This window comes from Lutra lutra, chromosome X, assembly GCF_902655055.1.
Source record: "Lutra lutra chromosome X, mLutLut1.2, whole genome shotgun sequence".
NCBI classification, from domain to species: Eukaryota; Metazoa; Chordata; class Mammalia; order Carnivora; family Mustelidae; genus Lutra; species Lutra lutra.
The window spans coordinates 12,669,301-12,694,222 of record NC_062296.1 but is presented as its reverse complement, the minus strand read 5'-3'; the positions used below and the strand labels follow the sequence as shown (position 1 = coordinate 12,694,222).

At 44.3% G+C, this 24,922-nt stretch overlaps 1 protein-coding gene and 1 long non-coding RNA gene across 4 annotated transcripts in view; one reads left to right on the top strand and one right to left on the bottom strand.

Annotated features, from left to right (window-relative positions):
* Positions 1-7,009, bottom strand: part of ATP11C (ATPase phospholipid transporting 11C) — a 182,423-nt gene extending 175,414 nt beyond the window's left edge. Inside the window, exons 1-2 of one of the 3 annotated variants that reach the window (XM_047715057.1) lie at positions 6,796-7,009; positions 4,836-5,144 (exon numbers count right to left, since the gene is read on the bottom strand). In XM_047715057.1, the coding sequence (XP_047571013.1) occupies positions 4,836-4,844 (9 nt within the window). In that variant the 5' untranslated portion in view covers positions 4,845-5,144; positions 6,796-7,009. The remainder of the gene's footprint in view (positions 1-4,835; positions 5,145-6,795) is intronic. The other 2 variants (XM_047715055.1, XM_047715061.1) reach the window with 2 other exon arrangements.
* A 1,100-nt stretch (positions 7,010-8,109) lies between these two features.
* LOC125092203 (uncharacterized) overlaps positions 8,110-24,922 on the top strand; it is a 296,189-nt gene continuing 279,376 nt past the window's right edge. The window contains exon 1 of the long non-coding RNA XR_007124844.1: positions 8,110-9,077. This is a non-coding gene — a long non-coding RNA (uncharacterized LOC125092203). The remainder of the gene's footprint in view (positions 9,078-24,922) is intronic.

Genomic DNA, 24,922 nt, shown 5'->3' with positions numbered 1-24,922 from the left:
GACAGAAAATATAAGCTTATGAACGGCATTTAACAAAAAGAATATAAATTTGCTTATAATTTTAGAAGTTGAGGGCAGTACATTAATTACAGCTTTTTATGTATGGCCAAGGAAGGGGGAAGTGCTAAAGATAATCTTTGGAATTAAGAAAACAGCCTCATAGAAATGCTAAAGTTTTTCTGATTACTTTTTAAGCAGGCATGAAAAAAATATTAATTTTTTCTGATCATTTTCACCTGAGACTACAGATTCAGACTGGGTTAACAGTTCAGTTCAAAACAATACCGGAAGTATTTATTGAGCATCTACTGTTTACTTGAAGCTACACTAGCTGCAAGATCATTATCAAGAAGACTCTGATTTTTCCAGTAATACCTAGGCAAAGAAGAGACTAGAAAAATACAGCCAACATAATACTTTAATATATAATGAAGGAGGCTAAAAAAACAAATATGCTTGAACAGGATAGGCCTCACTAATCCTCCTATATTCTATTAAATATATATGGGGCAAAAAAAAAATTGATGGCAATCTGTACTTCACAAATACAGAATAACTTCCCAAATCTGAATATCCACAGTCCAACATTATCTATAAGCCAGATAATCAAGAAGTCAGCCAAACCAGCAATCCATCCATACACTGCAGAATCGAGGGGCTGTCTGCCAGTGTGCTGGCATAGGGCAACCCACACCCATATCTGCAGTGCTGAGCGCTCATTCATCATTAAACTGCAGTAGTGTTAACATACGCTGCAGTCATGCTAATGTTTATTTTACAATCACCACTGATCCACCCTTGAACCAAGCCAAGAAGGTTAAGTGTGAAATGAACAGAAACAAACTTGAAAACGGCACCTAACTCACTTACGGAAGCCCAGAGACTCCCTCCACCCAATCAGAAAAGTCTCAATCTCAGACTCCAGATGCAAAAGATTAATCTGTATAAAACACTACAGATGTATAAGAAACTCCACCTCCTTGATGGGGGAAAAAAACACAAAAAAACAGTATTTTTATTTTGTGTTCCATGCTTTCACCCTCTTTGGAGAGAACTGATCAACCATGTTAGACAAGCAATCAGCCTTGATGATGTTTCCCATCAACCAGTATATGAATTCACTCATGGGCTAGTTCTTTGCATATCATCCAGACTTAGGGAAGCTGAACCCATTGCCCAGCTGGTGGTTAACCGGTAGAAGAAGAAAACAAGCTCATTCCGAGAGCTGCATCAGTATGAAAATGGCTGCTTCACCTGCCCAAATCTCACCTTTGCTACAAGTTCATTAAGAGCACTGGAAACTACCTGATTTGTGGGCACTCAATACTGCCCACTAATAGAGGGTTGAATTATGAGCCATTAGTCATAAATAGGAGCAAACGGTAAACCTTTACAGAAGGTATTTAGAAGACTTCCAGAATTTTATGTTGCTTAATCAATAAAAAAAAAAAATCAAGAAAAAAGGACAGAATTTGTTTTCAGGCTTTTTAATATATAATTTAATAGTAAGTGAATAAATAGTATTTATTTCGAGTAATAGTGACTTTTCCCAAAATAGATTTCCTACCTTACACAGAATCAGACTAGCATCTATTTGCAAAGGAGCAGTATGCCATGCATCAGTCATATTGAAGGGTCAAACGCAACAAATTCCTTTTTAATCTGCAATCCAAACAACCCGGATATAACTGAGATTGTACACTATTTTCGGTAGAGGAAAAAAAAGGCAAGTAAGCATACAACAGTAACTTCTTCATGAAAATCAAGCTTCATGGTACATTATAAATGTGTTAGACATAGGGTAGTCACCATGTCCTTTGTACCTACAGCCATGCATGTAATGATGATTAAAGATTCTGAAGACAGGGACTTTGACTCACTCACCCATGTGTCCACAGGGCCTATCATAGTGCCCTATACACAGTAGGTGCTCCATGAATATTTGCTGAACGAAATAATGCTCTGCAAGATCATAAAATAACATAAATCATCTAATAAAGGTTATACTACGGTCAGTAGAGTTTAAGCATCAGATGTATTTATTCTAGTTATTTAGAAAATTGATAATCAGTATATGGTATACCCCAATGTTTAGGTCTGATCACTCAATTCCAATATGTGTGTGGGCGGGGGGAGAAGGGGTGTCCCTCCACTCCAAAAAGCAATTCTCAGACCAGACACCAGCTATGGTGTCTTACAATGTAACTCAATTCTGAAAAGTACCCAGACAGCATCAGATCGCTCCACACTTCCCTATACTTCAGACGCCAGTCCCAAGTCCTCTTGACCATCTGTACTTCTGACCACTCGACTGCCAACTGGAGGATGCAGAGACCCCCACCTTGAGTTTCAGCCTCCAGACACAAGTCCACAGCTTCCTCCTCAGCTTCTATTAATTTGCTAGAGCCACTCACAGAACTCAGAGAAACATTTTCCTAGCTTACTGGTGCACCATAAAAGGATTAAACACAGAAACAGCTGGATGGAGGAGCAGCACAGGGCATGGTCTGGGGTAAGGGCCCGGAGCGTCCGTGTCCTCTCTAGGTGCACCACTCTCCCCAAATTTCCACATGTTCACCAACCTGGAAGGTCTACCAAACCCTGTCCTTTTGGGTTTTTATGGAGGCTTCGTTAGAGGTAGGACTGATTAATTCACTGGCCAATGGTGATAGAACTCAATCTTCAGGCCCTCTACTCTCCCCCAGAGGGTGGGCCTCAAAGTTCCAACCCTCTGATCACAAGGTTGGATCCCCAGGCAACCAGTCCCCCCAGCCAGAGGGGCTTTCCAAAAGTCACTTCATTAACATAAAAAAAGACACTTTTATTGCTTTTATCACAGGAAATTCCTAGGATTTTAGGAGCTCTGTGCCAGAAACAGGGACAGAGACCAAATGTGTGTATACTTGTAAGGTTTGTGTGCATGCAAAAATACTGCAATACACACACCTGAATAAATGTCTAAACATAATAAAATGAACTCATCAATATTTTCCAGGCTCAAAAAAAATTTTTTTTTCCAGGCTCAGCAATGTCAGGCCAAGGGTTTTAGTAAAATGAAGGGGGGCGGGGGGCGGGGACGGATGACGACAAAAGCTTAATTACCTTGATAACTGAAGGAGGAAACCGAGAACCTTCTTGCTCCAAAAAGAAAAAAAAAAAAGGAAGGAAGGAAAGAAGGAAACTGAACAGCAATTCCGGAATTATTTTATTTACTGCCTCCAAAATTGCTTCACTGGACTGGCCTTGCCTTGGACTCAAAGTAATAAATTAGCTACTGATATCATTATTTTTAATATTTTTGGTCTGATTCTGAATTTTCATTCCACCTTATGCATTCTAATTGCTTTCCAGTGCTGGGCTTCTTTGATCCGACGACATTTTCTGTGATATTACTATAAGCTGTATGTTTCATGGAACCAAAGCAGTTTGAGAGCTTCTAGAATCAGAGACAAATGTTTTCCAGTATTTCACACTCACAATTTAAGCTTTCATTTATCAATGACCTAGAAATCCATGTCTGTTTAATATCACTCTGATAAGCTAAATTGACGGTATCTACTTGGCCAACTCCCCTGAATCTACTTTATCAAGGAATGTATTATTTGAATCTTTAGCATGAAATAATGTCAAAAAGGTCTGGGGTCAGGGCGCCTGGCTGGCTCAGTTGGTGGTGCATGCCACAGTTGATCTTGGGAGCTGTGAGTTGGAGCCCCATGTTGGGTGTGAAAATTATGTAAAAATAACATCTTTTAAAAATGGGGGTGGTTAACGCTCGTTATTTAAACTCTCATTAAGCCTTTAAACCCATGTGAAAATGCTACTGTAATCCTAGGAATTTTATGAAGAGCAAAAGGATAACATAAAAGTCCCTGACCCCCTAAGTCTCAACTAGTCCAGACTTCGAATTAGACATGTCTTTAAAGGAAATAAATTGTAGAGACAAAGCTACTATTTTTTATTATATTTATGGAAAATGGAGATACTGACTGGGAACGGATGGCACTTTTATTATACTCAGATACCCAACTCTTAAATCTTTTAAGACACCCCCTCCATGCCTAAACCCTAAGATCCCACACCAAATCCACCAAATTTCTACCTCGAAACTGTCAAAAGGAAAGTCATAATTCATCAGGGAAAAAAAAGAAGTCGATTATGAATGGCAGTGAAGTCAAGGCCGTATCTTTAAGAAATACAATGAAGTGCTATTTCTTTTAGCTTGAAATTGGAGAACATGAGGAAATAAATGGTATTTTTAAGACGATTCAGCAAACACTACTGAGCTATAGAAAATGACGCTAACTCCCAAGAGGTATTTACTTCTCACATCAGGTTTAAAATGTAAAGCCCTATGGCAACATGTATCTAGTTTTCAGTGACCAACAACTACAATGAACACAACTGTAATGTGTCATGTTCAAAGTCAATTTTAGACACGGACAGGTAACACACAGAAAACCGCTTAATTTTGAAACAAATTCACAGCCCCACTTCTGAAATATGAAAGCCATCATAAGACAGCACACAACCTGGACCACATCCACACTGCTGTGCAAGTCTCAAAGTCCAACCTGAATCTTGAATTGTAGCCTTCTAGTGGTTTCAATGGGAGTGCTCGTCAAATAATCTCTACCAGGCAAAAGCTGAGGCCAGTGCAGACTTACTGATCTAGGGGAGATAAAATTTGCCCCCTTCCCCAATTCTGAAGTCATTCTTTAGGGGAGTATTTAATAGCATATTTCAAATCCAGTCCAAAGGTTTGCAGATTAATTCCTTGCCCTAGGCCTACAGCTCAGATACAACTCCTGAGAAGCTTCCAGCTTCCCAAGACTTACCATAGTCATGATTGCGCAGGAAAATGTGAGCAGTCGGGTATTTCGGGCGAACAATGAGGTCAAAGCTCATTTCAGTGTGAGCGTAAGTGATTCTCTGCAGAGATCTTGGTCGGGGATGCAAAGTACTAGCCTCAAACCTGCAGGCCAGCTCCTCACAACTGCTGCAAATTCTACTGCATGCCCTCGCCTCCTGGGCCAGCCCTGCTTAATGACCAGACTCCCATAAGATGCAGATCACTCTCAGCGAAAGAAAAGCCAAGGGGGCTTTGAGACCAGCACTGGGGTAGTATGCTCTCAAATGCTCAAATCCTTAAAAAAAGAACTGGGGATGTCAGCATCTCAATTTTAAGATAATCCATTATGAACCAGAGTCCAGTTGTTTTCGACTATTCAGGTGCCCTGGGAAAAGATTATCCTTCTCCAATTATTACAATTAGCTCTATTTGTCACCTTTCCCTTTTTGTCAGCCCCAAACAACACTCCGGGATCACAAGAATCTATGTGAAATAGAACTATGAAGTACAATGCTTTTTTACCTTCTCAGGCTAAATGTGAGAAACCAATTTTAGTCACTTGCTTTGGCAAAGCATCCAGTACAAGTCAATTCTTACAGATTTCAAGATTCTTGATATGTACAACCTCTTTTGCTCTGTGCCACATGTAATCTCCAATTTCATAAGACAGGTTTCTGGGTGAGGTAAACATTTAGAAAAACATTAACATAGCGCTACTGTGATAATACCCTCAAAAGGGATGTACAATGATTTCTTTTAGCCAGGGTTCATTTGTGAAAGTTTCGAATGCAGAAAAAACTGAGAGCAAATTCATCCGACGCCTGAAAAATGTCAGCAATGCTTTGATAAGGAATAATCACACGAAAAGAGCGAAATAGACTAGTTCTCAAACATATATTTTAATGGGGGTGGGTGAGAGCGCACAGCACTGAACCATTTTTCTGAACGACTGAAAAATCAAAATTTACAGATGAGCCCTTCCCTTCACATCACTGGCAGAAATAAAATCCTATTCCCGCCACCTCATCTTGCAATTAAGGAAGTTGCTACAAATAGCAGCATAGAAGTAAATGGTCCCGGCTTTGCTCCATTCTTAATGTACTCTCTAGGAGTAAACAGGTTACTCAAAAAAGTCAGTAGCTAGAAATCGCTTTTCCCTAATGCCAAACTCCCACGGAAACGCAGTTCCCCTTTTCTGGGGATCTGCAAGCGGGTAAACGTGGACCGAGAAATCCAGCCGGAGCCTGCCTTTTCTCAACGGGCTCGGTGTACCGGGCGTTCGGTGCTCGGTGAGGTTTCAAAACGCCGCGGTGCAGCCTCCTCGCGGTCTCCACATTCACCCAGCCCACCCTGACAGCTGCCTTCGCTTTTATTATACCCTAAAGGTGAGCTTCTTAGGCGGGGTCTCCAAAGTTTGCTCGGCCTCTGGTCAGCAGACCCCCGGCTGGCCGATCCCCGGACAACGCCGAGTCCTGCCCTCGCCTCCAGCTCCCTCACTCTCCAGGTCTTTTTTTGGGACACAGTGACAGGTCTAGGTTTACCTCCATGTGCTCGTGGCAGAGGAAACAAAAGAAAGCAACCTCCCTGGTAATAAAACGCCATCTTCGGCTAATTGGCAAACCGAGGGGCCCCTGGACCGGTCCCCCCCCCCCCCACGAAACCCACCACCATCCGGGTGGAGGGCGGCCCCCCGTCGGAGACAGAGTTTGCTACACCCCGGGAAGCTCTGGTTAAATTGTCCGGGGGGAGGGGGGATTCCGGGAGCCCTACCTGCCTCCCCACCCCGGCCGCCCGGGCAACGTGGTTCAGTGAAAAATCTAAAAGAGGGTGGTGGTGGTGGCTCCAAAGGGATGCAACGATCCCTTCAGAAGACTGCTCCGGGGGACCCAGCGAAGGGCTGGCGAGCAAGCAAACCGCACGCGTGGAGCCGCAGCGAGTGTACTTACAAAACGATTAAAGCTCCGGCGGAACATCGCGACGAAGGCTGCCGGGCGCCGAGCTGGGCTCTACTGGGCGGTCTGGGAAGGTGCCGTCCACAAAACACACTGCGGCGTGGGCCGGCGGCGTGAAGCTGTCGGCGAGGCGGGCGGCCCCGCCACCGCCTGCCCTCCTAGGCTCTCCGCGCTTCCCCCGCCCCCCAGCCGCCCGCGCCCTCGCGTCCGGGCGCCCGCTGCCCCCCCCCACCCGCCCCACCGCCCCGCTCCCGCCCCGCCTCACTCACAGCCCGCCCCCGGCCCGCCCGTCCCGGGGGCGGCGGCCCCGCCGCTCCCCCTGGTCTGGCCCCAGCACCGCCGCCCCGCCGCTCCCGCCGCAGCCCGCCGAGAAGGCGAGCCTGGCGCGCGGGGGAGGGAAGGCGGAGGAGCACTAGGCTCCACCCGCGGGGAGGGGGGCGCCCCAATCTCTCCGCCTGCGCCGGGCTCGGCACCCCGCTGTCTGCACTCTTCCCCCGCGCAGCGCCACCGCCCGCCCTCCCTCCCCGCCGGCCTTGGCAGCTAGCCCGCGTGCTTCCGCCCCACTTGGGGCACGGGGGACCCTCCCGGGGCACCCCGCGCCTCACCGCTCCTCAGCCCCACACTACTCCCTTGCCCCGGCCCTAACTCGTCCGCGGCACCGCTTCGCTCGCAGCCCTTTCTGGGTCCGCGGCGGCCGCTCCGCCCCGTGCTTTCGTCCCGCACCCGGGCTGGAGAGCCACGGTGCAGTCCGCCGGCCCGCCCCGAGCACGCGAGGCAGCCCGACTCCCCGCTCCGCGGCGGGGAGGAGTGGGGACAGGCAGGGTACTGTGGAGACCCCAGCGCGGGCGGGGCGGAGCGGGGGGATTAGTTATGAAAGCCGCCCCCTCCTCATCTGCAAAGGCGCGGGTCTCCCACTACCCTCGCTTCGCTCCGCGCCCACCTACGCGGCTTTCCCTCCTCCAGTTCCTCCTCTCGTCCTGCCTCCCCACCTAAGCCGTCTTACTTCCACTTTCTCTATGAGGTTGTAAAGTCAGGCTTTGTGTCGCTGCTGCTGCGCAGCGGGGCGGGATTTCCCTGCCGCCCCCCCCCACCCCAAACCCCTCCCCCTGGCCCCCTCCTCCGCGCACCTCCCAGAGCATCCTGGGAGTTGTAGTCCAACCGTGCCCCCCGTTTCGCCTCGTACTGCGGACTGGGAGCTCCCCCACTCGCCCGGACGGGGTTTGCCCGGAGGAAGCGGCTGAGACCGCTGGGCCGAACGGCGATACTCGGCACCGGCTGGGTGAGGTGGCCCGGAGTGTTCGGTAAAGTCCCGCGGTGAGAACTGTGAGGAGAATAAATGAGGCAAAGCCCTGAATGCCGGGAGCCTTCCCTGGGTCTCGACATGTATGCTCCAGGAAACCCTCTCCACGCTCAGCTCCTAGTTTAGAGCCGGAATTTGTGAAACTTCAAAAAATTAAATATAAAACCCGAATCTAGAATTTGCCAAGAGACCGGGTAGTCCAACCCCCACCTCAGCCGGTTTGCGCCGCCCCGCCAGCTTGCCCCGAGGCTGCCGGAGAAGAACTTTCAGATTCCTCCATGGGAGTGAAGATGAAACAAGTAGAGAGTGGACCTGCACACGAGCCTCCTGCCGCGCCACATTCTCCTGCGGCTTTCGAGCTGGGGACAGGGTCCACCTACACCACAGGCCTCCCCTCGGGTCGTGAAGGGCCTTTGCTGCTGGGCACAGGCGCTTCTTTTCCTCTCTGGAGCTTACGTTCATTTCAACAAACCTTTACTGGGCATTTCCTTTGCACCAGGCACTGTGCGAGGGGCTGGACACGGCGACTTCTCAAAAGACCTCCCCGACAAGGTGGTTGCAATCCAATGGGGGACGGGAGAGGTAGCGACAGGCAAAAACCCACGTTTGAAAGTAATGGCTGCGAGTAGAGGCTCCAAGGGTTGGGGGAAATTCAGCAGAGCCGTACTGCATTTGAAAAGGGGCTGGAGAAGCTTCCCTGAAAGCTCTGGAGATCGAACTCGACCTTGCAACGTGGGAAGGTTGTAGAGGGTGTGGGACCGAAGGAGCCCAGTGGGCAAAGTTTAGGCCGAGGGAGAGGTCGGTAAGAAGGCGCAGTGCAAGTTAAGAAAAAGAACACACGGTCTTGGCGGACGCCTGGGGTGTGTGGGTGGAGCGGCCCAAAAGAATCTTCAGAAACACCCTATGAAGTTCGAACTTGATTCTGTGAGCAATGAGTAGCCCATCCCCAACCAAGTGCCAAGGCAGGAGTCTTAAGGTATGTTACCAAATTGTATTAATTGCCAAGGAGCAATACAATTGGAAACATTTCCCAATTCTTTCCCTGTTATGGTTCCTTCTGTTTGTTCACACTTGAGGCTATATCTAATGATTTTTAAGATTTTAGGTTAGATATATACTAATCAGATAGTAGGATATTTTATTTTATTGGCAAAATGGATCTAAGGTTTTGTTCTCTACTATTTCAAAGATTTATTTTCGAATAGAGTTCATTTTCTGGCTTTACTTTATTGAACACAGCAACTAATATTTAATTCACTAATTATTTGTTGAACACCTACTATGTGGCAGGCACTGTTCTAGATACTGGAATTTGGAGGTGGAAGCAGTGATTATCATTTGTTCTAGGAATAAGTCTAGAATTCTTATCAATAAAATACATACTTATCAATAAAATAGGTGATAGAAAATGAATTTAGACGTTGGAGATGCCAAGTACTTCCTAGAAAATAATAAGTAATATCTTTCCATATACAATTTTGTTTTTTAAAAAAGGAAAAGATGTACTTACAGATTCAAACAGATCAACTTTAAAATTTTTTTTTCCTTTTTTTAAGAAATCTCTCTACCCTGTGTTGTGGGGGGAGGTTTCAGATTCACACCCCAGAGATCAAGAGTCCCATGCTCTACTGGCTGAGCCAGCCAGGTGTCTCTCAAACAGATCAACTTTTGAAAAAACTAGAGAACTAGGGGTGCTTGGCTGGCTTAGCCCATAAGAGCAAGTGACTCTTGATGTCGGGGCATGAGTTTGAACCACCCCCCAACACTGGGTGTAGAGATTACTTAAAAAAAATTTTTAAATAAATTAAAAAACTAAAGAACTAGAAATTATTTCACACTATTTTCTCACACACCATTGTGTATTATGTCACATGCGATTCTATGTTGTCCAGCTTAAAAGCAAGGTATTTAGGATCCCCCAAGATATAGCAATATATCAGATTTTCATTTGTTATTATAATTCTGATATAATTCTGATAATGTCCTAATTATTTCCTCACAACACCTATACTCATGGGTCCAGACTGATTTGCTTGACTATAAAAATGCAATACACAAATCAAAACGTGCTCAGCAAAACACAAAACTGATGCAAGTTAATTTTTTCCCGTATCCAAACCCAACGTGCAATTAAAGTTACTACTCCATATTACTTTCCTTTCCTTTGTGAGCTTCTTTAAGACAAGAAGAAATTATTTTTCTTCGTTTCAGTACCTCTTCACAGTTTCCAAAGAAAACCTAGGTGTTGTAGAAAGCTGTTGTCAATGACTATGAAAAGCAAACCCATCAGCCAGCATTTTTCATTTGGCCAACTGCATAAACAGAACCGCAAAAACTAACTTCCTCTTGCCTAAAGTGTCAGAAGCCGTGGTATATAACACCAGCTCTTGCGGTGGATCAGCTGACTGCAGCAGAAGCCCCAGTCTCCTGCAGGTAGGAATTCTGAGGAAGCAGTCTTCCGTCCTTATTACCGTCTTGACTACATACACTGCTTACTGTCAGAAAAAGGGAAAGTGTTCTTCCTCCACCATTTCAATTCTGCTGGCCCATTTCTGTGGAAGCCCCGCAGAAGCCCTTCTCTATTGCTTCCCTTACTCTTTCCAACCTTCTACCCCAACCCCTCAGAAATCTCACCATGGCAAATGGACAGAACAATCACGAGGCCACAGGATGCTGTCCGCACTTGGGAAGGAGGGGAGCAAACAGCTTCTGGGATCAGTCAGTTGATCAGCAATTCAAAGATCCATCAGGAAGGGGAATAACAAAAAGCAGAACACTTTTTACATCTAATACTAAAAAATGAAAAGTGCAGCTGTTATATCAGCATCTAAATCACTGCCATCAGCAAGTTGAAGAAATTAACTGTCTGCTGAGCTTTCAAACTTACTTCATAAGACTACCTTTTGCCCATTTGAAATTTCTTTCTGTCCTCCAAGTCTGGCTCTAACACTTACTTAAAACTGTTTTTATCCATATCTTCCTAATTATTGGCTCTCTCCAATCCATTCTGCACACTGTAACCCCAGAGATCTTTGGAAGACAGATCAAATCACTCCCCTGCTTAATGACTTCTCAGTAGCTTCTCATCGCTCTTAGGATAAGTCCCAGATCTTGTCTTAGCATCACCAACAAGGCCCTGAGTTCCCTGACCCCTGCCTTCGTCTCTAGCAAAAAGGTGGGCCTAGTCTCCCTCTCAGTCACCAAGCTCCACCCCACTGGCCACCTTTCCTCCCTTGAGTTCCCAAAGCTTCTTTCCCCTGACAGCTTCTGCACGTGCAGCCATCTCCACTGGAATGCTTTCGTGGACTTTGCTATTCGTCCTTCAGATCTCAGCTTAAATGTCACTTTGTCAGATAAGATCAGGGCTTCCTGTTGTCCCGCTCCAAATAGCCCATATTAATTACATTGAGGCCACTGACGAATGATGTTAGTAATCACGGAGAACAGCAGAAGTCCAAAGGGACTGTAGATGATCTAATGTTGTTTTGCTTTTCAAAATGGGGAAGTAGGTGTATTCTAATAATCATGATACCAAAAGCATGCAAGTCAGAACTCTATTAAAAAGATACCAAAGGGGGGACGCCTGGGTGGCTCAGTTGGTTAAGCGGCTGCCTTCGGCTCAGGTCATGATCCCAGCGTCCTGGGATCGAGTCCCACATCAGGCTCCTTGCTTGGCAGGGAGCCTGCTTCTCCCTCTGCCTCTGCCTGCCATTCTGTCTGCCTGTGCTCGCTCGCTCTCCTCTCTCTCTGACAAATAAATAAAATCTTAAAAAAAAAAAAAAAAAGATACCAAAGGGAGTGCCTGGGTGGTTCAGTAGGTTAAAGCCTCTGCCTTCGGCTCAGGTCATGATCTCAGGGTCCTGGGATCGAGCCCTGAGAGGAGCTCTCTGCTCTGCAGGGAGCCTGCTTCCCCAGCCCCCCTGCCTGCCTCTCTGCCTACTTGTGATCTCTGTCAAATAAATAAATAAAATCTTAAAAAAAAATACTTGGGGCGCCTGGGTGGCTCAGTGGGTTAAAGCCTCTGCCTTCAGCTCAGGTCATGATCTCAGGGTCCGGGGATCAAGCCCCGCATCGGGCTCTCTGCTCAGCAGGGAGCCTGCTTCCTCCTCTCTCTCTGCCTGCCTCTCTGCCTACTTGTGATCTCTCTCTGTCAAATAAATAAATAAAATCTTAAAAAAAAAATACCAAAGGCTGGCAATTCACAGACCTGTACCCCTGGGGCTAATAATACATTATATGTTTTTTAAAAAATTAAAAAATTATTTTTAAAAAAGATACCAAAGGCATGCAAGCTAGAACTCTATTAAAAGGATGGTTTTTTTTTTCATTTATTTGACAGACAGATCACAAGTAGGCAGAGAGGCAGGCAGAGAGAGAGAGGAGGAGGAGGCAGGCTCCCCGCTGAGCAGAGAGCCCGATGCGGGACTCGATCCCAGGACCCTGAGATCATGACCTGAGCCGAAGGCAGAGGATTCAACCACTGAGCCACCCAGGCGCCCAAGGATGGGGTATTTTAGTACAATGGAAGAGAAGAGGCAATCTCTAGGAATCACAATGAATTCACTGAGATACAGTTTGGCCTTTAAAATTCTGAGAAAATGATTTCTAATTCAGAATTCTACATCCTCCCAAACTATATTGGGAAGATAGAGACTAGAGACAGAGAAGATAATATGGCATAAGTAGAGTAAATCTGAGTGCTGTGAAATGTGTAAGCCTGATGATTCACAGACTTGTACTTCTGGGGCAAATAATACATTATATGTTAATTTGAAAAGATGCTCAAAATAGAAAAAGAAAAAAAAAAGAAGAGTAAATCCATCTTCCATAATAAGTTACTAAGTCAAAATATATCAGTATAGGGGTGCCTGGGTGGCCCAGTGGGTTAAAAGCTCTGCCTTTGGCTTAGGTCATGATCCCAGGGTCATGGGAGGCTCTCTGCTCAGCAGGGAGCCTACTTCCCCCTCTCTCTCTCTGCCTGCCTCTCAGCCTACTTGTGACCTCTATCTGTCAAATAAATAAATAAAATCTTTAAAAAAATATATCAGTATCATTAAATTATTTAGAAATAAGGAGGTAAACACCAGAAGAAACAATTAAAATAAAGTACTTGCCTCTAGATGCATAGATTGAGAATGAAAAAGACTTCTGTGTTTTCTCTTTGTAGGTTCTATAACTAACTTTTGAACTATGAGCATATATTATTTTCATAAAAATAAAAAGTTTGAAAATGCAAATAACATTTGGACGTGCAGACAGGAAGTAGGAGACCGTTCTAACTAAGATAAATGGCAGAGATGTGGAGGTGAAAATATTCCAGTAAATCGTAAGTAGACCTGACTAGAATGTACATTCCATCCTCTGAGAGAGCAGACCAAGAAAGAGGAATTCATGAGATCCGGAAAATGGGATAAACATAACAGTGAGGTGAAGAGAATTCCCCATATGATAATGATAATGAAAGGAAATTTGGGTGAAAGGCGCCTGGGTGACTCAGCCGGTTAGGTGGCTGCCTTCGGCTCAGGTCATAATCCCAGGATTCTGGGATCGAGCCCCATATCGGGCTCCCTGCTGAGCTGAGAGCCTGTTTCTCCCTCTCTCGCGCTGCCTGCTGCTCTGCCTACTTGTGCTCTCTCTCTGTCAAATAAATAAATAAAATCTTTAAAAAAAAAAAAAAAGAAAAAGGAAGAAAGTTTGGGGTAGACAGCTGTGTGGCGTACCCAGGGAGCAACCAGGCTAGTGGAGAGTGGGAAGATAGAGGGATACAGGAGGGTTGTCTCTAGAGAAAAATTTTTTGAAAATTAACTGATAGATTACTTGATGTGTTTGACCATGTGCAGAATAGTATTCAGAAAGGTTTTACAGTTGTATGGGAAATTAGTGAAGAATTGTGATTGATACCTAGAAAATAAAGCCAACTAGGAAAAACCAAGGCAGTTTGTAACTCCAGAGAAAGCTGAAAGTTGCACAAAAAAGTAAATGAGTCGTGATAAAATGCTACTTGGCCCCAAAGTGAAAGACATTTACATAGCCATAACAATGAAAACGTCTTACTGATTTACCACATCTTTTGTAGGATGAAGGGAACACAAGTTAGAAAAGGTGATGTTGTAAGAGGTCTAAATCTGCATATTCCATAATAAGAAGAAAATAAGTACTATCTAAAAATTGAAAGATCAAGAAACATCAGCATAAATACATTATATAGAAGTACGGGAGTAAATGCTAGAAAAAATAGCTAAAATTATTCAAAGTGGCTGCTTTAGTGGTATAGATCAGAAGTTGGGAGAGAAGGAATAGGGGTTTGCTTTTTACTTTATAAGTCTAATTAGTCTAACTTTATGAATATGCATCACTTTCAAAAAAATAGAAATTAATAAAAAGAATAAATAGAATTTTGAATGGGTAGAAAGGAAAGAGCATTCTAGCTAAAAGAAACAGCAAAGATAAGAAGTAGTAAGTAGACATCCCTAGCATAGTGTGAGTTCACAATGGGGAGTAGTGAAAGATAATTTTAATAGCTATTATTTATTGAGTACTTGCTATGTGTCAGGTACTGTGCTAAGCATTTTATTTACATTATCTCATTTATTCTCACTAACCTCATATAGTTCCACTATTTAATTAATTAATTAATTAATTAATTAATTTGACAGACAGAGATCACAAGTAGGCAGAGAGGCAGGCAGAGAGAGAGGAAGGGAAGCAGGCTCCCTGCTGAGCAGAGACCCCAGGATCATGACCTGAGCTGAAGGCAGAGGGTTTAACCCACTGAGCCACCCAGGCACCCCTAGTTCCACTATTATCCTTATTTTATAGATGAAGAAATGGAGAAGTTAGGGAACTGGCCCAAAGTCACAGCTAGAAAATAGCAGAGCAAAGAGTAAAAAAAGATCTACTAGACTGCAAATCCATACTCTTTTTTTTTTAAAGATTTTATTTATTTATTTGACAGAGAGAGATACAGTGAGAGAGGGAACACAAGCGGGGGGACTGTGAGTGGGAGAAGCAGGCTTCCGGCTGAGCAGGGAGCCGGAATGTGGGGCTGGATCCCAGGACCCTGGGATCATGACTTGAGCTGATGGCAGACACCATCAGTGACTGAGCCACCCAGGTGCCCCAACAAATCTGTACTCTTTTATTTTTTTTTAAAGATATTTATTTATTTATTTGACAGTCAGAAATCACAAGTAGGCAGAGAGGCAGGCAGAGAGAGAGAGGAGGAAGCAGGCTCCCTGCGGAGCAGAGAGCCCCATGCGGGGCTCGATCCCAAGACCCTGGGATCATGACCTGAGCTGAAGGCAGAGGCTTTAACCCACTGAGCCACCCAGGTGCCCCAACAAATCTGTACTCTTAACCACCATATTTTGAAGGCATAATTGACGACATTTGATCACTGATTTAATTTATGTGACAAAAAAAGACAAAAAAATAATTTATGGGACAAAGGAAAGAGGTGAATTCAAAATGACTCTGAGGAATTAAGGCTCTGTGAGTGGGAGAATGATGTTTATTCATTTTAACAACTGACTACGTCAAGCAGCGGGAGGAAACCATAGCAATAAATGCAAGCGATGTGATCCCTGTGTCATAGAACTTGCCATCAGTCATACGTAGGAGAATCATTTGTGGGAATATCAGTGGAGAAAATTTTTAGTTCAATTTTAACTACATTGAAGTAGCAATAGAATGCTCGAAAATGTCCAGCATGCATGGAAAATGTGGTATTAGAGCTTGGTATAAGATGCTCTACACCTCGGAAATCTACCCGTGGTCAAGGGAAATCAGGACTAAGACAAGCTATTTCATTTAATGCTTCAGAAACCATGCATGAGCTTTAGGAGTGCGTTTTCTATAGTAGTTGGGCCTGAAGCCAGATTGTAGCTTATAGGTATAAACCATTCCTCTCAAAGCTTGATGGTTTAAGAAGGAAAGACGATTGTACAATAAGTAGGAGGGCCATGAGGATAAGCAACTTTTTTTTTTCCGAATGAAAGGAGACCTATATATGTGTAAAAGCAGAGAAGAAAGCATTCTGTAGGAAGAAGCTAAAGATTTCAGAAAGAGAAGATAATTGAGGAAGCAGGGTATGAAATGAGGTAAGGTCATGAGGTTCAGGTCTGAGGGGTGAGGAGGGACCCTTTTTCATCTAAGACAGTAAAGAAGCCTGAGAGGAGACCTCTTCTGGTGGAAATTAACAAGTCTTTTGGGTACTCAATAGTTCTATTTCCCCACTTTCTACTGTTTGAAATAATTGCAGATTGTACCATTCACCAGTCTTCCTGATCACTTAATTCAAATTTTATCTCACCCAGGCTAACATTTAGGTACTAAGACTCAGGCAGGATGCCATCAAAATCCATTAAAAATGGCTCTCTTCCCAGCAGTGATAGTGGGGCAAACTCCCCTTCACAATCAAATCCAACCTTGGATTAATTAATATCTCTGTTGGTGTCTGTTTTAAGTCATAGAGTTCTTGCTGGCTCACTTTCTAGCATTTTTAATTTCATGTGGCACTCTTCAGCCTGTCCTACTTGAAAAAGGATTTGCCATTTTGGTTTCACTTATTTCTTGCCACAGGATATGACTATCATACACCAACATGCACAAAACACATAACAAACACAGGAGGGCAGGGCCATACCTTATTTATCTGTATCCCTATTTCCCGAGAAGAGCATGACATGTTGTTGAAGCTCAAGAAATACTGGCAAAGGAGTAAATGATAATCTGTGTGCTGTTCCGGGGAGAGCCCTGAGCTGAGATCCAGAAGATGCCAATTCTGGTTGTTATCTAGAGCTTCCCTTGGACCAATCACATACATTCTCTGGACCTTATTTTCTCCGTGGGAAGATGAGGGGATTGGATGATTTATTAAATTACTTCTGACTTACGAATTTTACCTACCATTTTCAAGCTGATAAAATTCCAGGTTTCCAAGGGACACTGGATTGCTGTTTGAAACTTGTTCTAAGTCCGTGGCTAACCCATTGGTCACTGCCTGTGAGTCAAAGCAGATCTGCACCTCAGGTCATCTCTCTCAGACATAATAGACAACCAGATGTGCTACTCAAAGCTCTGCCCACTGGGAAGATTTCCCTACCCTGGTATCCTTTGGGGGGTACCCCAAGGTGGGGTTGTAGCGCTGCAGTCATCTACTTTTACTTTCAGATGGTGCCGGGCTAACTATGCAAAATTATGTGTAAACCAGGCTGATGTATTTCTTTTTGATCTTAAGTCATTTGGTCATAGGTCACTTACCAGGAAGCCACAGGTATGGACTGAGGAAGGGGCAGCCGTGTGGCAGGAGGAGCTTCCATGGGAGTCTGGGCCACTGTGCGTGAAACTAACATATGCCTTCAGGGCTGCTCAGGCTCTGTCACTGGCTGACCCCTAGACCTGATCTCTACCGCTCACTTGTGTGAACCCACCAAACTTTCTCCCATATTTTTCCTTAAGCTCTTCTTTCCAGCTTATCTTTTAACAGGAGACCCAAAGGGCATATCATTCTGTGGTGGAAACCAAAAATACCCCTCAAGCAAAAGCAACTGCCGGGACAAAAGGTTACCGGACAGCCCAGAATACCCAGACCAGATTGAACTTAACTCCCAACTCATGCCTGCACAGATGGACCATGGAGTGACTGGCAGTTACCTTCAACTCATTATAATACTAAGATCTCAGCCCAGGGACGAGCACAGCCTCATTTACATAACATACAATGTATGTCTAGGTACGTTTCCTTAAGGCTCATGCGCCACCTTATGCCCACCTCTGCATACGGTGACAAGGCTTCCCTATCTCAATATTCATCCTAAGCCTAAATTAAAGGAACCTATTCACCCTTGTTCAGGGAGTCATGGCTATGGAAGTTAGCCGCTGTGATCTCCTTATTTGCTACCAATCATGTTTCCCTCGTGCGACCACTCTACACTCTACCCCATGTAGTTTCTGACTCACCAAGGAGCAAACTCATATTAGTTCATTACGGCTCTATCCCACATATACACCTTCCACAGGATGATGGAATAGTTCTCAGCACACCTGCCTTTATGGGCAGACAGATTAGATGACACTGTTTATGATGGGCAGCCTGTGCCTTTATCCTCACCTAACCAGGCATTCAGTCTCCCCCAGAAAACCATCAGCGAGCCAGGAGATTCTTCTCAAAAGGAGAGGTCCCAGCAAAAGAGGAAATCAGTTGAGGTGAGCAGGACAGACATCCCAACAGGTGTCTGCTAGACTTTCTCAAACTCCCAAGCCCTTCATTTTCAAACTGCCTTTTCCTAGCCCCTACCTAAAGAGCCCAGGGCTCTTCTGCAATCCTCCCTTATGAACAGAGGAATGAGATCTGATAAACCTCTTCGGTCTCAGAATTTGGAGTCTTTGAATTGTGTTTAGATGTTTATAAAGAACCACAGGGAATGAGCAATGCTGAACCAAAGTAATGAGTCTATGGTGATTGGGATTCAAGTATCAGTAGGTAAACTATTTGGGTGTGTAGCGAGGTTTCACTCACTCCATGCTTTTGAGGTCATACCTTGTGACTGCCAGCTGCTCTGCCCAATACCTTCTTTTTTTTTTTTTTAAGATTTTATTTATTTATTTGACAGACAAGAGATCACAGGTAGGCAGAGAGGCAGGCAGAGAGAGAGAGGAAGGGGAACAGGCTCCCTGCTGAGCTCGATCCCAAAACCCTGGGATCATGACCTGAGCTGAAGGCAGAGGCTTTAACCCACTGAGCCACCCAGGTGCCCCTGCCCAATACCTTCTTTATAGCTGTGGGCCACGTGTCCTTTCTGCCCCACTCAGCCTGCTTTTTGATATTTAGTACCTCCTTCTTATGCTACCCTCCTTATGCCACACTACCATGTCTGTGGTTTCTGAGAATCTTCCTAGCCAATTCTGAGTAGAAGAGAGAACAACCACCAGTTTCAAAAAAAGGTAAATCCACCAAATAAATTAAGTACTTACACTGTACATTTCATTAATATTCAAAGTCAAACTGCTTCTTTTTTTATGTGTGTACATACATGTAGATTGGACAGAATCACCCAGGCAACCAGATAGAATATGGACTTCAAAGGAACAATGGTCTTGTCATTCTTCACAAGAACTTAATTAGCTCCTCTCCTACAGATCACTTCTAAGACTGTGATTGGTAATGTCTCAACTCCTGCTCAGCTATAAAGTCACAATTAATAATTAGCTTCTTTCTTTGGTAACTGTCATTTTGTGACTACTGGGCAATCTCCTATCATTAATGACTGTTTCACATTACCATGGGGCAGGCATACTTTTACTGACCCTCAGGCTTCCCTAGGACGTTTTAGCCAGGTCCAATCACTGTGAGGTGCCATCACACACCCTCCCCTCCCCAACCCAACATGGTTATCCAAATGAAATACAGTGAAAGGAATAGAGAAATTGCAAAAGGGTTGATTGACCAACAAACCAATATGTGTATATTTGTCAGGCAATAGTTTTCTTTTTAAGTGTTCACTAGATCATTACCTCCTTTGGGCTGCCTCCATTAATTATTTCTCAGTCTACCACAAGTTCGATGTTGCCTAAAGTGCAGGACTCTTGATAATTGCCCTGATTCACTCCAATTTAGGGATAGTGCTTCCTGGATGGTGTATTTGTAATAGGTACACAGTCCCTAACATCAGCAATTTTGTATTTAATAGAGAGACGTGAGGCCATTTCACTTTTTGGCAGTCTGTGAAGTGCTGTATTTGTCAGCAGTGAGTCCCTTTTCTGCCTCCACACTGACCTTGGTTCTCGAGTTCGGCCAAGAGAGAATTCAGAGCCAAACTCTCAAGTAAACAAGAGTTTAATAGCAGTTAACAAGAAAGTACACTCTCAAGATGGAAGAGTGGGCAGGCATAGGGGCGGTAATTGCACGGGGGCGGGGGGGTAGTCAGTGATGTCTTTTCTTTTTATATTTGCATAGGCTATGGGTCATAAGTAGGGTGGTCTCTGACTGAGGTTGCTTCCGGTCATCTAAGGGACTCCTCCTGCTGGTCTGGAGGGGGAGTTTTTGGCCCTATAAGGTCCTTGTGGTGACATCATGGCAGGCATCCCCCTTGAGGTTGGGGGGATGGGAAGGTCAAAACTGTAATGTATTTTAATGAAGCTATAGGTTGCTGTAGGGCAGTGGTTGTGGGGAACAATGCGTGCCTATTCCCCACCCCCCAGTCTTTCCCTGTGGTTTGGAACTTGGTTTCTTCCCTTTTAATCAGTTGGAATGTATTTGTTCCCTGCTCATATCTAACTAACTGCCCACTCTATCATGTTAATATTAGTTGTTGTCATTAATTATTATTATTTAGTGGGAAAAGTCAATATCTTCTTTGGTTTAAACCTAAGTTGTCTCAGGAATATGTGGTAATTTCCCTAATCAGCTTTTGTTCCTGGCCCAGATCATAAACAATATTCATGATCTGGAATGTACAGAGAATTTATTTATAGCCTTGACATACTTTTCCATGAACTGTTTAAATATCAACATAGTCCAAACGAAGCCTGCCAGGAAAATAAATGATTTATATTCATTTCTGTGGGTGACCTGCCATAGAAAGAAATTAAGGATTGCATAACTATAAAGAATAGATAGAAACAGACAAAAGTTCAATAAACTACTGTGATTATAGGTGATGAAATTACATATATTTGGGGTTTTCCTGTGTACCTTATATTTCCCTCATGTAGTCACACAATGACCTTTGGCATATTTTAGAGGAAGATGTACGCTTATTTCAATTTCTTCCTCAATTGCAGGGATGGCAAATATATGGCACATATGTTGTCACTCCCCACTCCCAAATTCATAGCAGACAATGCTAGTCAATCTTGGTACTCCTTGTCACTGAACTTGGAAGTAATTCCATGATCTTTTGCAATCCAGCCCTCTATACAGCTATGAGATCACCTGAGATGGAAGCCTTTTGTCATTCTAGTTCTAACCTTAAGAGTTCACACCATGTCTTGGTTGAGGATCAGTGGTGACAAGGAGTACAAACTCATTCAAACCAGTTTAAGAAAGGGACATTTATTGTACAAATACAACAGATAATATTACAAATGTCTGGACTGTGAAGAATAGCCAGGCCATAGAGTGATGGAAACTAGAACTGGCGAGCAGAAACAGCTTGCTTGCTCTTTCTCAGTGACCGCATGTCTCTCTTCTACACTTCTCTGTCTCCTCTTTCTTTTGACTATCATCTTCTTTCTACCTAACATGCCTTCCTAGCCCCACTCTCCAGGTTATTTAATTCAAGCATCCGTAGAGTTCTTTCTCTAGAATCTCTGTGTCTCTTACTGAAAGTCCTCAAGAAACCATATCCGATCACCAACTAAGTTATGGGCTTCTAGGAAGTAGCCAGTTTTCTGCCTTTGGTTCTTCAGGGATGGGGGAGTGGAGGTTAGGGGAGTGGAATCACATTGTAGGAAAGGCTGTTCCTCTCAGAAGCTGTAAGTTTCTCCAGGTTAAACCTGAAGAAGTTGACAAATTGTCTAAGCTGCTTACATATATTCTCCTAATTGTCCTCCCTGAGTAGAGTTGCCAGATAAAATACAGGATGCCCAATTAAATTTGAATTTCAGGTTAATTATGAATTTTCTTTGACATACACATACCAAAAATTATTCATTGCTTTTATGAAATTCACACTTAACTGGGAATCTGTTTTTTTTTTAATTTTTTTAAAAGATTTTTTATTTTATTTTTTGACAGATCACAAGTAGGCAGAGAGGCGGCAGAGAGAGAGAGAGGAGGAAGCAGGCTCCCCACCGAGCAAAGAGCCTGATGTGGGGCTCAATCCCAGGACCCTGGGATCATGACCTGAGCCGAAGGCAGAGGCTTTAACCCACTGAGCCACCCAGGTGCCCCAGAATCTGATTTTTTTTAAAGAAAAGATCTATTTATTTATTTAGGCCGAGAAAGAGCATGAGTGGGATGAGGTGCAGAGGACCAGCGGGAGAGAGAGAGAGAGAGAGAGAGAGAAGCAGACTCCCTGCTGAGCACAGAGCCTGCTACAGGGCTTGATGGGGGGCTCCGTGCAGGCCTTCATCCCACAACCCTGAGATCATGAGCCAAGCTGAAATCCAGAGTCAGCTGCTTAACCGACTGAGCCACCCATGTGCCCCGGCATGCTGTATTTTTATTTGCTGTATCTGTCAATCCTATCCCAGAATTTTCCTCTTTTGGACTCACTCCTTAAGCTGGTACAGTGACATTTTTCCAGTAAGTCAATAGGTGTTACCCGGAGAGTGTGGGTAAAAATCCAAAACTAAAATACCTCTATTAGAGATTCACTGTAGCCCCAGCAATAGTACAAGTTTAGAATAGTGCATGTTTTACCATTATTGGCTCTATATTTGAAGACTTGCAATTTTCTTTCATGGTGATTTCAGTAGTTTTTTTTTGTTTGTTTGTTTTTGTTTTTGGTTTTTGTTTTTTGTTTTTTTTTGTGGAGGGGAGTGGACTGTGTCTTCCACAGAATAGAAGTGGGGACCACTTGGGTGGCTTAGTTGGTTAAGCATCTAACTCTTGGCTTTGATACGGGTCATGATCTCTGGGTTGGGGGTATCCAGCCTGTCCTCGGGCTCAGTGCTCTGCACTCAGCGAGGAGTCTGCTTGAGTTTCTCTCTCCCTCTGCCGCTCCCCCACCTCAAATAAATAAATAAATAAGATCGTTCATAAAAAAAGAATAGAAGCCGTTTGGGGGCTGAGTCTGACTAATGTTATTTCAATGTATATCACTCAATAGGGTTTGGAGCATCATGAATATATAACAAAGGTCACAATTTCAAAAAATAACTTTCCTGGATGAGTTTCTTAAAAGAAGTTAAAGTGGCATTGACCAGGGCTTGTGGCTCTTGGGTAGGATTTGTTTCAGGTTTTCAGGACTACTGGTTCCTCTTCAATAACCAAATCAGAAACAATGTACTGATTACAGAGGACTAATTTAGTCCTTAGTAGCTGGCTAAGACCCAGGAACCCAACACAGCCTGCCATTATGAGGTTGATCGTACATGCCACTTACACTTTCCACTTAGGAAGGGGGCCTCCAACTTGCTACTGGAACTGGAATCTTGGGGCCAACCTGTATATTCATGTATGGAGAGAATGTCTACTTGCCCAACCAGCACAGTAGATGAGGACCCCAGAGCTCTCTTACCAACCCAGTCACAGGTTGCGCAAAGAGTGTAGCAAACATGAATCACCCTGCAAGGCACTGTTCTTATCAGCTCGTGACCTATTGCACGCTAACCTCTGAACAATCGAATTAATTCCTCCTTTTCCTAGGGGGAGGGGTCAGTGCAATTGATGAGTGTAAAGGAAGCATTCCTCCTAAGTACTCCTCTCATATTTCTCTATTATTTGATTTTAACTGTTTTTGGGGGGGCAATAGCAACCTTTTAAAAAAAGATTTTATGTAGGGGCGCCTGGGTGGCTCAGTGGGTTAAGCCGCTGCCTTCGGCTCAGGTCATGATCTCGGGGTCCTGGGATCGAGTCCCGCGTCGGGCTCTCTGCTTGGCGAGAAGCCTGCTTCCCTCTCTCTCTCTGCCTGCCTCTCCGTCTACTTGTGATCTCTCTCTGTCAAATAAATAAATAAAATCTTAAAAAAAAAGATTTTATGTATTTATTTGTAAGAGAAAGTGAGAGAGAGCACGTGAGCAGGGGTTGGGGAAGAGGAAAGAAGCCCCCGCCTGAGTGGGGCTCAATCCCAGGACCCTGAGATCATGACCTAAGCTGAAAGCAGATGCTTAACAGATTGAGCCACCCAGGCGCCCCTAGGCAATAGCAGTCTTCACCAAGTATATTAGTTTCCTAGGACTGCCATAGCAAAGTACCACAAACTGGATGGCTGAAACATCAGAGATTTATCATCTCACAGTTCTAGAGGCTAGAAGTCTGAGATCAAGGTGTCAACAGGGTCATACCTCCCCCTTAAGGCACTTAGGGAAGGATCTTTTCTAGGTCTCTCTCCCAGCTTCTCTTAGTTTCTTGGCTTGTAGCAGCATAACTCCAAACTTCACATGGCATTCTCCCTTGTCTGGGTCCAAGTTTCCCCCTTTTCTTTCTTTCTTTTTTTTTTTTTTTTAAAGATTTTATTTATTTATTTATTTATTTATAAATTTTATTTATTTATTTGACAGACAGAGATCACAAGCAGGCAGAGAGGCAGACAGAGAGAGAGGAGGAAGCAGGCTCCCCGCTGAGCAGAGAGCCCGACATGGGACTCGATCCCAGGACCCCGAGATCATGACCTGAGCCGAAGGCAGCGGCCTAACCCACTGAGCCACCCAGGCGCCCAAGATTTTATTTATTTGACAGAGATCACAAGTAGGCAGAGAGGCAGGCAGAGAGAGAGGAAGGGAAGCAGGCTCCCCGCTGAGCAGAGAGTCCGATGCGGGGCTCGATCCCAGGACCCTGGGATCATGACCCGAGCCGAAGCCAGAGGCTTTAACCTACTGAGCCACCCAGGCGCCCCAGTTTCCCCGTTTTCTAAGAGCACCTGCAATATTGGATTAGGGACCCACTCTACTCACCTCATCTTAACTAATTATGTATGCAATGACCTTATTTCCAAATAAAGCTACATTCTGAGCTACTGGGGGTGAGGACTATGACATATGAATCTGGCGGAGAGGCTTAATTCAGCCTATAAGACCATGTATCTCTTGCAGCACCTCCTGGATTTCTTTCTCTTATGTGAGTCCTTCTTATAAAGTGTTTCAGTGGGGAGGTTTGTGTGGCAGACCTTCTTAGGCCTTATGTTTGAATAAAACTTGATCCGTATTACCTTGGTA